The following is a 19,436-nucleotide window of genomic DNA, read 5'->3' on the forward strand; positions in this document are numbered from 1 at the left end:
GTATGCAAATAATTAAGATTATTAAATAGGTGACATAAGTAACACATTTATAAAGTTCAGTTATATCACTAATTCATCGTTAACTGCTTGCTGATTATGGCTGGAATTTTATGACAGGGCCGTAAAATGTGGCGAGCTATTCTAAACTCCATTGACTTCAGCAGGAACGTAAAATCCAGCTGGTGTAAAATTCTGCCTATAAACTTCAGCCAAGATCAGTACCTGAAATTGCTATAAATTGGCCAGATTAATTTAGGATTAGATAACTGATAAAGTAACAATTTTTTTCAAGATGTGTGCATTGAATTCTGAAGTAATGAATCCACCAAGACTTTTAGAGATTTTAGAAATTAAATTAAAATATTTATTAACAAAATAAAAGATTTCAAGCACATGCAATTACTTACTACTTTAATGACCCTTAAAATTCCTAATTAACCTGACTCCCAACTACACACCCCCTTTCAGGCAACAGTCCAAAATAGACTTTAGATTTAAAAGAAAACCAAGTTAACCCACTTGACAGTGGAATTCCAAATGGCTTTTCCCCAACTTCAGTTACTGGACTCAGCCGACTTATGCACAAATGGCTAGAAACTTCTTGAAGGCTGTTTCTCACACTTCTGTTAGATCTTACATGGCCCTCTCACATCGTATTTCATTCTCCTTCATGTTTCTCTCTAATATTTAAATCCATGTGACCTTGGTATGGCACCTTTCCCATAATATAAAAGCTTTCATGTTGCCAATATTGTCAGCAACCTTTAGGAAAAATAAACACACTCCTTAGCCTTGTTTATCTGGCTAGTTGTAAACATACATCCTTTGGAAATCCAAACAATCCCTTCGTTTATCTAAAAATGCAAATTTCCTTCACACCTTACATGCTAAGCCAGCACCATGTTTATTCATTAGCATTTCAAGCACAGTTCTACACCTAGCTTCCTTTGATAATTCCAAATTTGCAGCCCACCTGGCTCCAAATATAATTAAATCACGCAGGCAAACTCAACTATTCTCACATCCATGAACTTATTTTGCAATAAACCAGAAAAGTATTATGAAAATTATTATACTTTTGTAACAAGGTACAAATTAAGCTTTCTACCCAATCCTATCAGTTCCTTGACTGGAGAGTTAGATTAAAATTCCTTCCAATGTCTATGCAGCCAAAGAATGCTGATACAGGGGTGTAGTGCTGCTGGAGTGCCACTCCGGCACCACCTATTTAAAGGTTTTAATATTCACTGCAGGATGGTAAACTCTGCTTTGCTGATTGCCCATCCGTTATACACCTCACTTAATTTTTCTTTCCACTGACCTTGCTAACATTATTTAAGAAACCTAATTTGCATCTGAAATCAAACTTTTCAAAGTTGATTAATCAGAACTTTCTAATGTTCCCCAGAGTGGCAATAATTAAAGGTTTAACAGTAGATAAAAAGCTTGTCATCTGCAGGTGGGCACTGAATACCTCACAGGTAAAAAGACAAAAGACCGAATCTGTAAAATATTCCCTTGGTGATGATGTTTTGTATTTTGTAGCAAAGGGGAACAGTTTGATACAGTCTACGGGAGCAAGTTTTGCAGAGTTGGTGGTAGCATTTATTTGTCTTGGAACAGAAGAAATACGAAGCACATAAAATTACATTAGAAACAGGATGAATGCACCCTAGTTCTGACTTTTGTTAAACAATGTGTGGGGAGTATTTTACAACAAAAAGGTATTATGTGTGAGAAATGTTTTTCCACATCAATCAAATTACAAACCCCAAACTTCCGCTCTTTATTAGAATTGGAATGACATTTGGGCTTTGATTTACTAAGTTTCAGTAAAGTGCAAATTAAAAGACAGTTTACTTCCATCTTAATAGTATATTGTGTTTTATATGCAAAATAACTGGTCACTAGTCAACAATTAATCGTCACGTTCATTCCCTTTTAAGTACAATTGAGTGTCTTGATCTTTGGTGCTCACTTTTCACAAGCATCAATATTTTCTTGCTTTTAGTGCAGGATATTTTCCACTCAACGGTTGTTTGTACTTGAGTACTTCATTAACATTTAGGTACTATATATTAGAAAAATGTGTTGCAGAACATTTAACATAATGTAGGCATAAAATTTTGTAACATGGTACATAAATAAAATTATACCTTTGTTTATTATAGATACACTTTCAATGACTGCACTGCATAATACTAGTATTGAATTCCTCAGCACATCAATAATCTTTATTGCTCAGCTGTAGAAATAGTTTTTTGAATATCAGTGACTTAACTGGTGTTTTATAAAAATGGTACAAAATTACAGAAATCATTCTACTTTCAAAATAAAGCCTTATTCATTTGTATTTTCATTTAAAACAGGCACCTGTTATCAGGTAATTAAATGATAAATTTCTGAATGTTGCAGTTTTGGAGCAAGGACACTTATGTGCAGCAAATACATGGAGTATGTTTGTGTGTGTGTGTACTGCTGTGATGTGATTTTTTTCAATTCTATTTGGTGAAGCAGCTTGAGTTTTTGTTTTTGCCTTTGTTCGGTTAAGATACTGACTGCATGTGTTGATTGACAGATACATGGCGAAACCCCATTCTGCTCTTCACAACATAGGTATGATGGATAGTGATCTCTTGGTCCAGCAGAATACAGGGACCATGCATGCTGTAATTGGTCAGGTATGGGGTCAGCAATTTCTCAACTCCTCCCTTATTTTGCCCCACTTGATTTTTCTTTCCACTGACCTCGGTGGAATCTACTCCATTTATCATCTGACTGGATTTTCAATCTGTAAGATCTGCCACCAGTACTTGTTTCCAGAAGTAACACATGTAGGGGGATTTGCCTCATTGATAGCAACAATTTGAACTGGAGGGAAATCCTCTCTTGACCACATGGAACTGCTAGATGTGTGACGCAGAGGCAGCTGCACGGGGACATGTCGAGTGAATTCTATCTGTGTTATTATGTGGGGCATAAGGGCATGTTTGGCCACGAGTTCCTGGAGTTTGAATTCAGACCGGATGGTAAGAGTTGACCGGAATGTCTGGAACTTGTGGTGTGGCTGTGAATCTGGAGTCTGGGGTGGTTAAGAGGTGGTGGAGGGAATGCCAGGCCCAGCATCCCAGGCCTCATGCTACTGCTGCTGAATGTCTCTGAGTCAATGTGCAGCAGCAGCAGTACAGCTCCCTGACTAAAAAAAAATACAGACCTTACAACTCCCTGCTTTCTCATAAACAGGCGTTTCAGGATCTTTGAAGCTGCAGGTTACCGGGGTCTAAAGTAGCATCAGTATCCTACTGATTGTTTGCCTGCTGAATGTTAGTTCCTTGGCCATGGTGGCCTGAGGATGTGAAACGCGGTAGTGTTTGTATTTCCTGCTGGTAGCTTTACATGGAATTTACAGCACAGAAACAGGCCGTTTGGCCCACCTCATCTATGCTGGTGTTTATATTCCACCCAAGCCCCCTCCCACCCTTCTTGACCACACTGTCAGGGTAACCTTCAGCTTCTTTTCTCCTCATGTCTTTATCAAGTTCCTTGAATGTATCTATGCTAGAACCATAGAAAGGTTACAGCACGGAAGGAGGCCATTCAGCACATCATCTCTGGGTTGGTTCTCTGCAACAACTCAGCTAGTCCCATTTTGTCTTTTCCCTGTAGCCCTGTAAAATCTTTTCTCTTTAAATAATTATCCAGTTCCCTTTTGAAAACAACAATTCAATCTGTCTCCACCACAATCTAAGTTCATTCCAGATCCAAACTACTTGTTGCGTAAAGAAATTTTTCCTCATGTCATCTCTGGTTCTTTTGTCAATCACCTTGGGGTTCTTGACCTTCTGCCAATGGACATTTATTTTGTCCAGACCCCTCATGATCTTGAATACCTCTAACAAATCTCCTCTCAACCTTCTCTTCTCCAAGGAGAACAGCCTATCTTTGTCAATCTATCCACATAACTGAAGTCTCTCAACCTTGGAACCATTCATGTAAATTTTCTCTGCACCATTTCTAAAATGTTCACATCCTTCTCATTGAGGCTAAACCAATGTTTTATGAAAGTTCATAACTTGCTTTGTATTCTGTGCCCCTATTTATAACCCATGATTCAGTGTAACTCATTTACTACTTTCCCAACCTGCCCTGCCATCTTCAATGATTTATGCACATAGACACCCAAGTCCCTCTGTTCCTGCATTCCCGTTTGAACTGTGCCCTTTATTTTATGTCACCTCTCCTCATTCTTCTGACCAAAGTGTATCACTTCACACTTCCCTACATTAAATTTTGATCTGCCACGTGTCCATTCCACCAGCCTGTCTATATCCTCTTGAAGTCTATCACTATTCTTCTCATAGTTCACAATACTTCCAAGTCTTGCATCATCTGTAAATTTTGAAATTGTGCCCTGTACACCCGGGTCCAAGTTATTAATATAAATCAAGAAAAGCATCCCCCAGTCAGAAGTAAGTAAAGTAAAGTAAAGTAAAGTTTTCTGTCATTCATGTTTTAATAGGCTTGAATTAAATAATTAAACTGTTACATAATAAAATTATAGCTATGCTAAAGACTAGTCATTCAAAATTACACATGGTTCAAATAAAATGTCTACCAGCACTAATACTTTTCACTTAAAAAGCACAGTTTTACTGATTTTTGTGGACTCAAATGATTAATACACAGGAAAACAATGTAATGGTAGATTTAGGTATGATATGGCCAACGCATTTTCTTAGAGCTGTGGCACCTCAAAATTTGGCACCACACCCGTGTTGATGTGATTTATGCTTTGAAACAGCAGTAGTGTTTGAAAATGCCATGCCTGATGTTCTGTGGGTAATGCACATGTTCCATTCATTATGGGAAAAATTTGAAAGACAACTGCCTTTGGCAAAATAAGCTCATCCCAATAGTACAGGCGACAACTGCAACTGACACGGTCAATGGTCAAGTCTAAAGTGAGCTCTTTGAGCACAAGTTCCCTATTGCAACTGCTAGCAGACATCATTTTTGCATCAATTGTTAACCTTGATAAAGTCTTGAAATCCTAATTGCTGACTGGTACGTATTATTGGTGCTAAGTGGAAAGATGTTGCTACTACTAGGATTGAGAGTGAAAATGATGGCCACAGTAAGCAAATGGAGGTAAGGTCATGGTGCCAGATTATATGGATTTGCTGAGAAAGTGACAATTAAGCCAGAAATTCTGTGGGACTCTTCAGGAAATAGAGTTGACAATTTTTTAGACGAGAAACAATCTACAATCACAGACTTATTTTCTGAAATGACTGAATTTTGCTTTGTGCAGTGGGAAAGTTTTAGTCATGTGAACTGTACAGTTTCTGGGTAGGTGTGAGACTTATCAAAAGGGATGGGCTCATTGGCTTCTTGCTAAAGATTGTCGCATATAAATTTTCACTATTTCTGAGGCAATTATATTAGCTATATATAAAATGAAAATATTGCAATGCACTCTTGTACCACATGAGGACTCCAAACTGCTTTTGCAAACTCACAAGCACTTCATGGCAGCATTTTAGACTGGGACAACTTTTTACAATCGGTTCCCTGGGTATGATTTCTCTGTTTCTCATTTCTGTCTCTCTAGAAAGGAACCTCAATGTTTGGTTTGCTTTTTTTTTAATGGCCATGTTCACCTTTGTTGCTAATTTCAGTGATTTGTGTATCTGTATCCTTAGATCCCCTTGCTGTTCTACTCTATTTAGACTCTTATCCAGGCAATATGTGGTCTCTTCATTCTTCCTGCCAAAGTGCACTAAATTACACTTGTTTACAACAAAATTCAGTTGCTTCTACATGGCCATTCTGGAAGTTTAACAATGACTTAGTGTATTTTGTTGCATTCTTCCTTTGTATTAACTACAACAACACAAGATTAAAGTACATTCAGGACAGAGAACCAGGGGAAGTTTTTTATATAGAGACTGTACACTACTGTACTTAGTGATTAAACCAGAGACCATGTCAAAGTTTAAGAATAGATCATGTAGATCAGCGGTTCCCAAACTAGGCTATGACCCACAGTGAGGTCACAAGACAAGCAATTGGGACCACGACTTATATGGCAGCTGTGGAGTGGAGACTGACATGTGATAGTCCTGGGATTGGCTGTGAGGCACTTTTAAATGCACATGATTTTTATTTGGTGGTTGGTGCGGCCTAATGTAATGAACTCTGAGGCTCGATTGCTGACAGCAACAAAGCCTGTAAAATAGTAGATGTTCAACTTTTCTTTGTTTGAAGTCCCTCTTCCCCTCCAGTCAACAACCCTTCCCCCTGCTTAACAACTCTTCACCCCCCACCTTCAACAAATGCTCCCCTGCTGCTCAACAACGCTCTCTCACCCCTCCCCCCCACCCCCCCAAGAGTCAACAACTCTCCCCATCAATTATCACTTTGTGGTTGCACCAAGTGCGAAGCATTAAAATGGAGTCACAACAGGAAAACGTTTGGTTTGATTTAGATGGTTGAATGGGAGTATTGAAGTATTAACATGGATTGTGTGGTTCAAACAACTGTTTGGATGTTGCCATTTTTACATAATTCTATGAGTCATGATGTAATCCTGCCTCCTAAACAATATATAATTCCTAACCTACACACAGCCATGTACACAATTCTAAATAGAGTAGGCCACTGTGTTCATCTGTATCAACAGTGTGACATACAGCACTACACTCTGATTTCACAAAACATCGGTTTGTTTCTTAAATTAAATGGAGGAAAAGTAATGCCTGAATTTTCCTTCAGATACAAACTCTGTCTCAATTTAGAGCCTTGAGCTTTAACTGGGCATTTTACCTGGCTTTTAGTGATTGAATTCTAGGTACTATTGCAACCTTTTAGTTGCAGGTTTGTGTGCGAGAGAGAGATGTATCATAGGAATTGTTCTCACCCTGCTTGAGTGCAACTATAATATGCAGGAAATCCTTGAGTGAGTAGAAGAGGCCGGCCAGGCTCTCTGGTTCCTGTATTTTGTGCGTGCGCTAAACAGAGAAGGGAGAGTTGCACAATGGAAATTATACTTTTCGGTCTATTTTGTGGAACAACAGTACCTAGAATAACTTTGAGGAATTACTAACCAAAAAAAAGATGTTTTCTGCTTTTATATAGTTTGAGCCATTAAATAAACCAGTCATTGGAAGCATCTGGACAATGGAAAATACCTAAGGGATAGACTTTTCATAGGGAACTCTACAGAAACAGTTATTTATTCCTGCTTTTGCAGAATTTCTACTAATGCTATGGTGGGAGATTGGAAGAAACCCCATGGAAATTCTGCCTCTAAATCTTCCTTTGTATTCAGATTTTTCTGGGTAGTTGCTCAGGGGCTATTGCTGTACCTCTATCACCTTGTTTAACTCTTACACTAATAAATAGTGTGCTAGGTAAGCTAATGTGACAACTGTAGGCAATAACACCAGCGGGGTTCCATTATTGTTTTGATTCTGATATCCATAGCCAGTTCTGCATTGATTCTTAACCTGTTCATAAGGAATGGGCTCGTCATCTCCAGAAGAGTTGGTCTTAACCTAGAAAACAAGCAGAAATACATATATGTTAGTTAACTCATGCAGTCCATTACCATTTAAAACTTGCTTAAAATTTAATGCCAACCCAAAATATGAATTGCAAATTTTATTGAATTAATGGAAAATGAATTCCATATTATATGGTAGTAAAGTTCAAAGGATGAACATATTGAACATGTACCTTCAATGTTATTGCCGATTTTATGCTGATATTTCTCTTTTATGGACAGTTATACAGAATATATGCACAACCATCAAATATTCAAACATACAAGTGATATATATATGTTAGACAATTACTTTTAAAGTAAGACTAGGAGTGTTGCAAATGAGTTATTGTGCTTTGTCCATAGTCAAGGGTTATGCATTGGGGCATTGACTGGCTGAAAAACTAGCATTCGGAACTGGTTGTAAAATGGATGATGGGACCTGTTGAGAAAATTAAGTTTGCGAAAGAAAATTAAAGAAAAATTAAATAGCACACTGAAATTACAGATAAAATAAAATATAAGCCAATATTTAAATAGAACAGGGAAGTGAGATTAGGGGAAAAGGAAGCCACAGTATGCAGAAGTAAAAGTTTAATTTTAAATTTTTTTTCAAATTGTTTTTAGTTGTTTATTTTAGTTTCATAGGCTCTACAGTCTGAATGCATCCAGTCATGAATGGTGTTGAACAATTAAACAACCAACCAGAGGAGGAAGTTGCAAGAACATACCCATTCTAATGGGAGCAGAGCTCAGTATGTCAGTGCAAAATACAAGGCTGAAGCATTTGCAACCATCTTCAGCCAGAAGTGCCGAGTGGATGATCCATCTCGGACTCCTCCTGAGTTTGCCAGCATCATAGATGCCAGTCTTCAGACAATTTGCAGGATATTAAGAAATGGTTGAAGGCACTGGATACAGCAAAAGATATAGGACCTGACAATATTCCAGCAATAGTACTGAAGACTTGTGCTGCAGAACTAGCTGCGCCCCTAGCCAAGCTATTCCAGTACAGCTACAACACTGACATCTACCTGGCAATGTAGACAGTGGCCCAAGGGTGTCCTGACCACAAAATGCAGGACAAATCCAATTTGACCAATTACCGCCCGATCAATCTACTCTCAATCATCAGCAAAGTGATGGAAGGTGTAGTCAAAAGTGCTATCAAGCAGCAGATACTCAGCAACAACTCACTGGGCAGAATTTTCTGCCTACCGGGTGGGCGGGCCCGACCCAATCTCTGGCGGGCGGGGAGCCGATCCCCACCAGAGAAGCGGGCCCTGCCGCCATTTTAAGTGGGCGGGCCAATTAAGGGGGGGATTCCCCAAATGCGAGAGTGCGCACATCTACCTGAGGCTAAGTGCTGCCTCAGGGAGATTGCTGAAAGTTGTCCAAACTTTAAAAATAGAAAAATAAAAAAATCATTAACATGTCCCCCTCATGTGACAATGTCACACGAGATGGGACATGTTAATAAATTTCACTCAAACTTTATTAAAGTTTTTTAAACCCTACATGAACCCTCATCCCGCCACTGGATGAGGTTTCATGTTTTTTCAGAAGCCCTCTGGGGTTGGATGGGCAGGGCCTTTAATTGTTTTAATTATCTTGTCAATGGCCTCAATTGGCCATTGACAGGTCAGCGGGCACACAGCTGATTTCGCTGTGCCCCCACCTTCCTGAATATTTAAATGAGACGGGATGACGTCGGGGGTTCCCCCCAACGTCATCCCGCGTCATTTTGCATGTCGGCGAGTGGGCCCCGCCCCCTGCTCGCCGATGGCAAAATTCAGCCCACTGTTTCTGACTTCATTCCAGCCTCGGTAAAAACATGAACAAAAGAGTTAAATTTCTAAGGTGAAATCAGAGTGAGTGCCCCTGATATCAATGCAGCATTTGACTGAGTGTGACACCAGGGAGTGCTGACAAAACTGGAGTCAAAGGGAATCAGGGGGAAAGCTCTCCACTGGTTGGAGTCATACCTAACACCTAACACAGAGGAAGATGGTCGTGGTTGTTGGAGGTCAATCATCTCAGTCCCAGGACATCGCTGCAGAAATTCCGCAGGATAGTGTCTAGGCCCAACCATGTTCAGTTGCTTCATCAATGATCTTCCTCCAACAATAGATCAGAAGTGAGGATGCTTGCTGACGGTTGCACAATGTTCAGTACTATTCACAACTCTTCAGACACTGAAGCAGTCCATGTCCATAGGCAGCAAGACCTGGACAACATTCAAGCTTGGGCTCATAATTAGCAAGTAACGTTTATGCCAAAAAACTGCCAGGCAATGGACATCTCCTACATGAGAGAATATAACTGTCTCCCCTTGACATTCAACGTCATTGTCAATGCTGAATCCTTCACCATCAATGTCCTGGGGGTTACCCTTGATTAAAAACTGAACTGGACTAGCCATATAAATACTGTGGCTACAAGAGCAAGTCAGAGGCTGGGAATTCTGTGACGAGTAACTTGCCTCCTGACTGCCCCCAAAGCTTGTCTGCCATCTGCAAAGCACAAGTCAGGAGTGTGATGGAATACTCTCCTCTAGCCTGGATGAGTGCAGCTCCAACAGTACTCAAGAAGCTTGATACCATGTGAGACAAAACAGCTCCCTTGTTTGTCACCCCATACACCACCTTAACTGTTCATTCCCTCCACCACCATCACACAGTGGCAGCACCATGTACAAGATGCACTGCGGCAATTCACCAAGTCTCCTTCAGCAGCTCCTTCTAAACCCGTGACCTCTATATCTTGAAGGATGAGGGCAGCAAATACATGGGAACACCACCAACTGCAAGTTCCCTGAAAGTGGCAAATTCTGGAACTCCCATCCAGGGTGGTGGTGACATAGAGGGCCAGGCTAATTCTCTAGGGACACAGATTCAAATCCCACCACGGCAGCTGGCAAAATTTAAATTTCAACTAATAAATCTGAAATTAAAAGCGAGTCTAGTGGTGACCATGAAACCATTGTCGATCATCATAAAACCCATCTGGTTCACGAATGTACTTTTGGGAAGGAAATCTGCCACCCTTACCTTGTCTGGCCTACATGTGACTGTCATGAAGCTATTAATGTCAATAATATTTTGGAAAATATTTTTCTTTTAAATCAGAGGTTTAGCCTGCGGGTCTGTCTTAACTGGATTAAAGCCAGCTGGTCTGGGTGCTTTGTGTACTAGTTTTGATATGTAAGAGAGATAGCGTGTATTTGCATTTTTTGAATAGACCATTCAAGAATGGGGCTGGTAGGTATAATTTCAGTAATTTTCGGGTGTGCAGGCAGAGGCAATGTGAGATCAAAAGGCAGCCTCAAGCCTCCAACTGGCTCCACAGTGAAAGGAACCTCATTTTGAATCCGTAAAGTGAAAATGCTTTGCCTGGTGTTTGGTTAAGTCTATGGGTCACTGTTGCCTTAATGGAGGTTGGTTTGGGAATTTGTTGAAAGTTATGATAGTAGGAATTTGTAGCAATGTGTACATATATTTTAACCTGTGTAAAATAATAAAATGTTTAATTTAGTTTAATGTAAAACCTCGAGAACTAGTGGTCTGATTCCTGAGTTTAGAGTCGCATCTCAAACATTACACTTAAAATTATTGGTTATGACAGTTGTTTAAAGTTTCCCTCTGGGATTTTTTTAAATAACTCCGCTTTACCAACTGCATCGATCATAACAGTGACTCCAGACCCAGAGCAATGTGGTTGACTCTTAAATGCCCTCTGAAATGGCCTAGAAAGCCACTCATTTGTATCAAACCACTACAAAGACTACAAAATGTAATGAAACTGGATGGACCACCTGGCATTGATGCACCAGAAGTGACGACGGCAAACCCAGCCCTGTTGAGCCTGTAAAGTCTTCCTTACTAATACCTGGGGGCTTGTGCCAAAATTGGGACGCTGTCCCGCAAGCAAGCCAAGCAACAGCCTGACATAGTCATACTCACTGAATCATACCTTACAATGTCCCAGACTCCACCATCATCATCCCTGGGTATGTCCTGTGCCACCGGCAGGACAGGCCTACCAAAGGTGGTGGCACAGTGGTGTACAGTTGGGAGGGAGTTGCCCTGGGATTCTTCAGCATTGACTCAGGACCCCATGAAGTCTTGTGGCATAACATCAAACATGGGCAAGGAAACCTCCTGCTGATTACCACCTACTGCCAACCCCCTCACACACCCCACCTCCCACCTTCAGCTGATGAATCAGTACCTCTCCATGTTAAAACACCAATTGCAAGAAGCACTGAGGATGGCAAGAGCACAGAAGATACTCTGGGTGGGGGACTTCAATATCTGTCACCAAGAGTGCCTCGGTAGCACTACTACTGAGCCAGCTGCTGAGTCATAAAGGATATAACTGATATACTGGGTCTGCAGCAGTTGCAGAGGAAACCAACAAAAGGGAAAAACCTACCTGACCTCGCCCTCACCAATTTACCTATCGTAGATGCAACTGTACATGACAGTATTGGTGACCACTGCACAGTCTTTGTGGAAACTCAAGCCCCGTCTTCACATTGAGGATAGTGTTGTGTGGCACTACCACCATGTTAAATGGGATGCATTTTGAACCAATCTATCAACTCAAAACTGGGCATCTTTGAGGTGCTTTGGGCCACCAGCAGCAGCAGAATTGCATACAACCACAATCTGTAATCTTATGACTCGGCATATCACCCAGTCTACCATTACCATCAAGTCAAGGGATCATCCCTGGTTCAATGAAGAGTCTATGAGGGCATGCCAGGAGCAGCACTAGGCATACTTAGAAATGAGATGTCAATCTGGTAAAGCTACAACTCAGGACTACTTGTGTGCCAAACAGCATTTGCCACAAGTGATAGACAGAGCTAAACAATTCCACAACCAATGGATCAGATGTAAGCTCTGCCGTCCTGCCACGTCCAGTCATGAATTATGGTGGACAATTCAACAACTCACTGGAGGAGGAGGCTCCACAAATATCACCATCCTCAATAATGGGGGAGCCCAGCACATCAGTGCAAAAGGCAAGACTGAAGCATTCGCAATCATCTTCAGCCAGAAGTGTCAAGTGGATGATCCATCTCAGCCTCCTTCAGAGGTCCCCAGCATCGCAGATGCCAGTCTTCAACCAATTCAATTCACTCCATGTAATATCAAGAAATGGCCGAAGGCACTGAATACTGCAAAGGCTATGGGCCCTGACAATATTCCGGCAATAGTACTGAAGACTTGTGCTCTAGAAATAGTTGCACACCTAGCAAAGCTGTTCCTGTACAGCTACAACTATGGCATCTACCTGGCAATATGGAATATTGCCCAGGTGTATCCTGTTCAGAAAAAGCAGGATGAACCCAACCTGGCCAATTACCACCCCTCAGTCTACTCTTGATTATTAGCAAAGTGATGGAAGTTGTTGTCGGCAGTGCTATGAAGTGGCACTTGTTCAGCAATAACCTACTCACTGACGATCAGTTTGAGTTCCATCAGGGCTACTCAGCTCTTGATTTCATCACAGCCTTAGTTCAAATATGGACAAAAGAGCTGAATGCCCGAGGTGAAGTGAGAGTGACTGCCCTTGACATCAATGTAGTATTTAATTGAGTGCAGCATCAAGGAGCTCTAGCAAAACTGAAGTTAATGGGAATCTTGGGGAATCCACTGGTTGGAGTCATACCTAGCACAAAGAAAGATGGTTTGTTTGTTGGAGATCAATCATCTCAGTTCTAGGACATCACTGCAGGATAGTTTAGGGTAGTGTCCTAGGCTCAACCATCTTCAGCTGCTTCATCAATGCCCCTCCTTCCATCATAAGGTCAGAAGTGGGGATGTTCGCTGATGATTGCACAATGTTCAGCATTATTCACGACCCCTCAGATACTGAAGCAGTCCGTGTCCTGATGCGGTAAGTCCTGGACAACATTCAGGCTTGGGCTGATAAGTGGCAAGTAACATTCGCTCCATCAAGTGCCAGGCAATGACCATCTCCAACAATAGAGGACCTGATTATCTCCCCTTGACAATCAATGACATTACCATCACTGAATCCCCCACTATCAACATCCTTCTAGGTTGCCATTGAGCAGAAACTGAACTGGTCTAGCCATATAAATACTGTGGCTACAAGAGCAGTTTAGAGGTTAGGAATCCTGTGGTAAGTAACTCACCTCTTAACTCCCCAAAGTCTGTTCACCATTTACAAGGCACGTCAGGAGTGTGATGGAATAATCCCCACTTGCCTGGATGAATGCAACGCTAAAAACACTCAAGAAGCTCAACACCATCCAGGACAAAGCATCCTGCTTGATTGACACCCCAACCACCACCTTAAGCATTCACTCCCTCCACCACTGATGCATGGTAGCAGCAGTGTGTACAAGATGCAGAAATTCACCAAGGCTCTTTCGACAGCACCTTCCAAACCCACAACCTCTACCATCTAGAAGGACAAGGGCCACTGTCACAAGGGAACACCACCACCTGGAAGTGCATTTCCAAGCCACACATCATCCTGACTTGGAAATATATGGCCATTCCTTCACTGTCGCTGGATCAAAAACCTGAACTCCCTTCTTGACAGCTCTGTGGGTGTACCTACACCACATGGACTGCAGCGGTTCGAAAGTGGCTCACCACCACCTTCTCAAGGGCAATTAGGGATGAGCAATAAATGCTGGCCTAGCCTGAGGCACTCACATCCTGTTAATGAATAAATTTTAAAAAAACAGCACTATGAGAGTACCTACACCACATGGACTGCAGTGGTTCAAGAAGGCAGCTCACCACCACCTTCCCAAGGGCAGTTAGGGATGGGCAATAAATGCAGGCCAGCCAGCATGCCCACATCCCAAGAATGGATATATAAAAAAACATTTTCTCAGTTGCAGTATGCTTGAATTTAGTAATAAATTGTGGACTTAAGCTACCCGGTTCTGAGCATATACAGGCTGATATTCCAGTACAATACTGAGGGAAAGATGCATTTTCAGGGCTGTAGTGCTTTGGATGAGATGTTCAGGTAAAATCAGCCCGCTTGATTCAAACCCACCACCACAAACATTCACTCTTCTGCAACTGGCACATCAGAGCTGCAATTGCACCATCGACAAGATACACTGCAGCAATTCACACTGTCTTCTTTAACAGCACCTCCTCTTCAGCCTCTTCAGCAGCTTCCCTCAGCCAAGGCCGCTAAAAATAAACTTAATTAGCTGCTGCTGAATGTATCTCACTGTCTGCAAGATAGCTGCTCCTTCCACCTACATGTGAGTGGAAGAAGCAAGGCTGAATTGTTTGCAAGTGTTTTCAGCCAAATGTACTGAATAGACAAGACTATTTGGCCTCCTCCCAAGGTTCTCAGCATCATAGATACCAATGTTCAGCCGATTTGGTTCACTACTCATGACATTAAGAAGCAGTTGAATGCCTCTGCTGTGGCAAAGGCTTTGCCCTGACAATATTCTAGCTGTAGTGTTGATGGCCTCTACACCAGAGACAGCCACTTCTTTAGCCATAATGATTCAGTTAGATCATGATAGCGGCACCTATTCTACAATCTTGAATCCTGTTCAATTATATCCCGTTCAAAAACAAGAATAGATATAACCTGGCTAGTTCCCGCCCTATCTTCCTCCTCCCAGTAATCAGGAAAATAATTGAAAAAGTTGTTAATAAGCATTTCTCAACATTAGCCTGTTTACTGACACTTGCTTCCTGCTTCACCAGGATGACTTGACTTGTAATTTTATTACAGCTTTGATCCAGGTATGGATGCAAAAGCTGAATGCCAGAGAAGAGGTGAGAGTAATTGTCCTTAAGGTAGCATTTGACTCGTATGACAATAAGGATCCTTAGCAAAACTGAGTTTAATGGGAATCAAACGAAAAATCTTCCAGCTGTTGCAGTTAATACTGTCACGGAAATTTTTTATATTATTATTCTTCATGGGACATGGGCATTGCTGGCTAGACCAGCATTTGTTGCCCATCTCTAGTTGCCCTTGGGAAGTTGGTGGTGAGCTGCCTTCTTGAACCGCTGCATTCTATGTGGCGCAAATACACCCAGAGTGCTGTTTGGAAGGGAATTCCAGGATTTTGACCCAGCGACTGTGAAGGAGTGGCAATATAGTTCCAAGTGAGGATAGTTTGTGACTTGGAGGGGAACTTGGAGGTAATGGTGTTGCTTTGCATCTGCTGCCCTTGTCCTTCTAAGTGGTTGAGGTCACAGATTTGGAAGCTGCTGTCGAAGATGCCTTGGCGAGTTGCTAGAGTGTATTTTGCAGATGGTTCATAATACTGCCACTGTGCATCAGTGGTGGAGGGAGTGAATGCTGATGATGGTGGATGGGGTGCCAATCAAGCTTGTTGCTTTGACCTGATGGTTTTGAGCCTCTTGTTTGTTGTTGTGCTACACTCACCCAGGCAAGTGGAGAGTATTTCATCACACTTCTGACTTCTACCTGTAGATGGCGGACAGGCTTTGGGGATTCGGGAGGTGAGTTATTCTGACCTACTCTTGTAACCACAGTATTTATACGGCAGGTCCAGTTCAATTTCTGGTCAATGTTAACCCCCAGGATGTTGATAGTGGGGGATTCAATGCTGCTATTGCCATTAAATGTCAAGGGGAGATGGATGGATTCTGTCTTGTTGGAGATGGTCTTTGCCTGGCACTTGTGTGGCGTGAATGTTACTGGCCACTTATCAGCCCAAGCTTGAATGAAGTCCAGGTCCTACTGCATATGAACATGGACTGCTTCAGTGTCTGAGGAGTCGCCAACGGTGCGATGATCTTTGTGGTTATTGGAGACAAGTCATCACAGCCTTAGGACACTGCAGCAGGAGATCTTCATCCTTGGCCCAACCATATTCAGTTACTTCATCAAACACTTTCCCTTCAACACAATGTTTCAAAATTATACATATACATAAATACTAACCCCAAAAAATGCAAAGGTTGACCAGAGTCAAAGCTACTATTTACTGCCCTCTGTAGGTATGCCCTATTTCTTAATAGATGGAAAGTTAAAGGTATAGCTTATTTAGGTTGCAAGTGATTATTTGGTCCTCTTAAACCCTTGATCCACTTCCACATAATAAATTGCAAGTCAAAAGCTATTAGCCTGAAATTGACTGTTGAAATGATGCAAAATTGGCACTATTTGCCATCATTACTGTGTAAATCTGACAACAACTTCTGCCATTCCCACATGGCTGAGTTAAATGTGGAAATCCAGAGGTTGCTATCAGTAATACCCCGTTCCACTACAGCTCCTCTACAGCTCCTCTACTGCTCCTCTACAGCTCCTCTACTGCTCCTCTACAGTTCCTCTACTGCTCCTCTACAGCTCCTCTACTGCTCCTCTACTTGCTCTTCTACTGCTCCTCTACTGCTCTTCTAATGCTCCTCTACTGCTCCTCTACAGCTCCTCTGCAGTTCCTCTACTGCTCTACTACTGCTCCTCTACAGCTCCGCTACTGCTCCTCTACAGCTCCGCTACTGCTCCTCTACAGCTCCGCTACTGCTCCTCTACTGCTCCACTACTGCTCCTCTACTGCTCCTCTACAGCTCCTCTACTGCTCCACTACAGCTCCTCTACAGCTCCTCTACAGCTCCTCTGCAGTTACCTCTACAGCTCCTCTACAGCTCCTCTACTGCTCCTCTACAGCTCCTCTACTGCTCCTCTACAGCTACTCTGCAGTTCCTCTACAGCTCCTCTACTGCTCCTCTACTGCTCCTCTACTGCTCTTCTACTGCTCCTCTACAACTCCGCTACTGCTCCTCTACTGCTCTTCTACTGCTCCTCTGCTGCTCCTCTACAGCTCCTCTACTGCTCCTCTACTGCTCTTCTACTGCTCCTCTGCTGCTCCTCTACAGCTCCTCTACTGCTCCTCTACTTGCTCTTCTACTGCTCCTCTACTGCTCTTCTAATGCTCCTCTACTGCTCCTCTACAGCTCCTCTACTGCTCCTCTACAGCTCCACTACAGCTCCTCTACTGCTCCTCTACAGCTCCTCTACTGCTCCTCTACAGCTCCTCTACTGCTCTTCTACTGCTCCTCTACAGCTCCTCTACTGCTCCTCTACAGCTCCTCTACAGCTCTTCTACTGCTCTTCTACTGATCCTCTACTGATCCTCTACTGATCCTCTACTGCTCCTCTACAGCTCTTCTACTGCTCCTCTACTGCTCCTCTATTGCTCCTCTACTGCTCTTCTACTGCCCTTCTACTGCTCTTCTACTGCTCCTCTGCAGCTCCTCTACTGCTCCTCTACTGCTCTTCTACTGCTCCTCTACAGCTCCTCTACTGCTACTCTACTGGTCCTCTACAGCTCCTCTACAGGTCCTCTACTGTTCCTCTACTGCTCCTCTACTGCTCTTCTACTGCTCCTCTACAGCTCCTCTACTGCTCCTCTGCAGCTCCTCTACTGCTCCTTCACTGCTCCTCTACAGCTCCTCTACTGCTCCTCTACAGTTCCTCCACAGCTCCCCTACTGCTCCTCTACTACTCCTCTACAGCTACTCTACTGCTCCTCTACAGCTCCTCTACTACTCCTCTACAGCTCCGCTACTGCTCCTCTACAGCTCCGCTACTGCTCCTCTACTGCTCCACTACTGCTCCTCTACTGCTCCTCTACAGCTCCTCTACTGCTCCACTACAGCTCCTCTACAGCTCCTCTACAGCTCCTCTACAGCTCCTCTGCAGTTACCTCTACAGCTCCTCTACAGCTCCTCTACTGCTCCTCTACAGCTCCTCTACTGCTCCTCTACAGTTCCTCTACTGCTCCTCCACTGCTCCTCCACTGCTCCTCTACAGCTCCTCTACAGTTCCTCCACAGCTCCCCTACTGCTCCTCTACTACTCCTCTACAGCTCCTCTACTGCTCCTCTACAGCTCCTCTACTACTCCTCTACAGCTCCGCTACTGCTCCTCTACAGCTCCTCTGCAGTTCCTCTACTGCTCTACTACTGCTCCTCTACAGCTCCTCTACTGCTCCTCTACAGCTCCGCTACTGCTCCTCTACAGCTCCGCTACTGCTCCTCTACTGCTCCACTACTGCTCCTCTACTGCTCCTCTACAGCTCCTCTACTGCTCCACTACAGCTCCTCTACAGCTCCTCTACAGCTCCTCTACAGCTCCTCTGCAGTTACCTCTACAGCTCCTCTACAGCTCCTCTACTGCTCCTCTACAGCTCCTCTACTGCTCCTCTACAGCTACTCTGCAGTTCCTCTACAGCTCCTCTACAGCTCCTCTACTGCTCCTCTACAGCTCCTCTACAGCTCCTCTACTGCTCCTCTACTGCTCCTCTACTGCTCCTCTACTGCTCCTTTACAGCTCCTCTACAGCTCCTCTACTGCTCCTCTACAGCTCCTCTACTGCTCCTCTACAGCTCCACTACAGCTCCTCTACTGCTCCTCTACAGCTCCTCTACTGCTCCTCTACAGCTCCTCTACTGCTCCTCTACAGCTCCTCTGCAGTTCCTCTACTGCTCTTCTACTGCTCCTCTACAGCTCCTCTACTGCTCCTCTACAGCTCCTCTACAGCTCCTCTACTGCTCTTCTACTGATCCTCTACTGATCCTCTACTGATCCTCTACTGCTCCTCTACTGCTCCTCTACTGCTCCTCTACAGCTCCTCTACAGGTCCTCTACTGTTCCTCTACTGCTCCTCTACTGCTCTTCTACTGCTCCTCTACAGCTCCTCTTCTGCTCCTCTACAGCTCCTCTACAGCTCCTCTACTGCTCCTCTACAGCTCCTCTACAGCTCCTCTACAGCTCCTCTACAGCTCTTCTACTGCTCCTCTACAGCTCCTCTACTGCTCCTCTACAGCTCCTCTACAGCTCCTCTACTGTTCGTCTACTGTTCCTCTACTGTTCCTCTACTGCTCCTCTACT

At 43.2% G+C, this 19,436-nt stretch overlaps 1 protein-coding gene across 1 annotated transcript in view; it reads right to left on the minus strand.

The window, feature by feature from the left end:
• Nucleotides 1-6,848: 6,848 nt before the first annotated feature.
• The window catches only part of dpep1 (dipeptidase 1), a 61,208-nt gene continuing 48,620 nt past the window's right edge, over nt 6,849-19,436 (minus strand). Inside the window, exon 10 of the mRNA XM_078542980.1 lies at nt 6,849-7,556. Within this exon, the coding sequence (XP_078399106.1) occupies nt 7,389-7,556 (168 nt within the window). The 3' untranslated portion in view covers nt 6,849-7,388. The remainder of the gene's footprint in view (nt 7,557-19,436) is intronic.

Source organism: Cetorhinus maximus, chromosome 6 (genome assembly GCF_964194155.1).
Source record: "Cetorhinus maximus chromosome 6, sCetMax3.hap1.1, whole genome shotgun sequence".
NCBI lineage: Eukaryota > Metazoa > Chordata > Chondrichthyes > Lamniformes > Cetorhinidae > Cetorhinus > Cetorhinus maximus.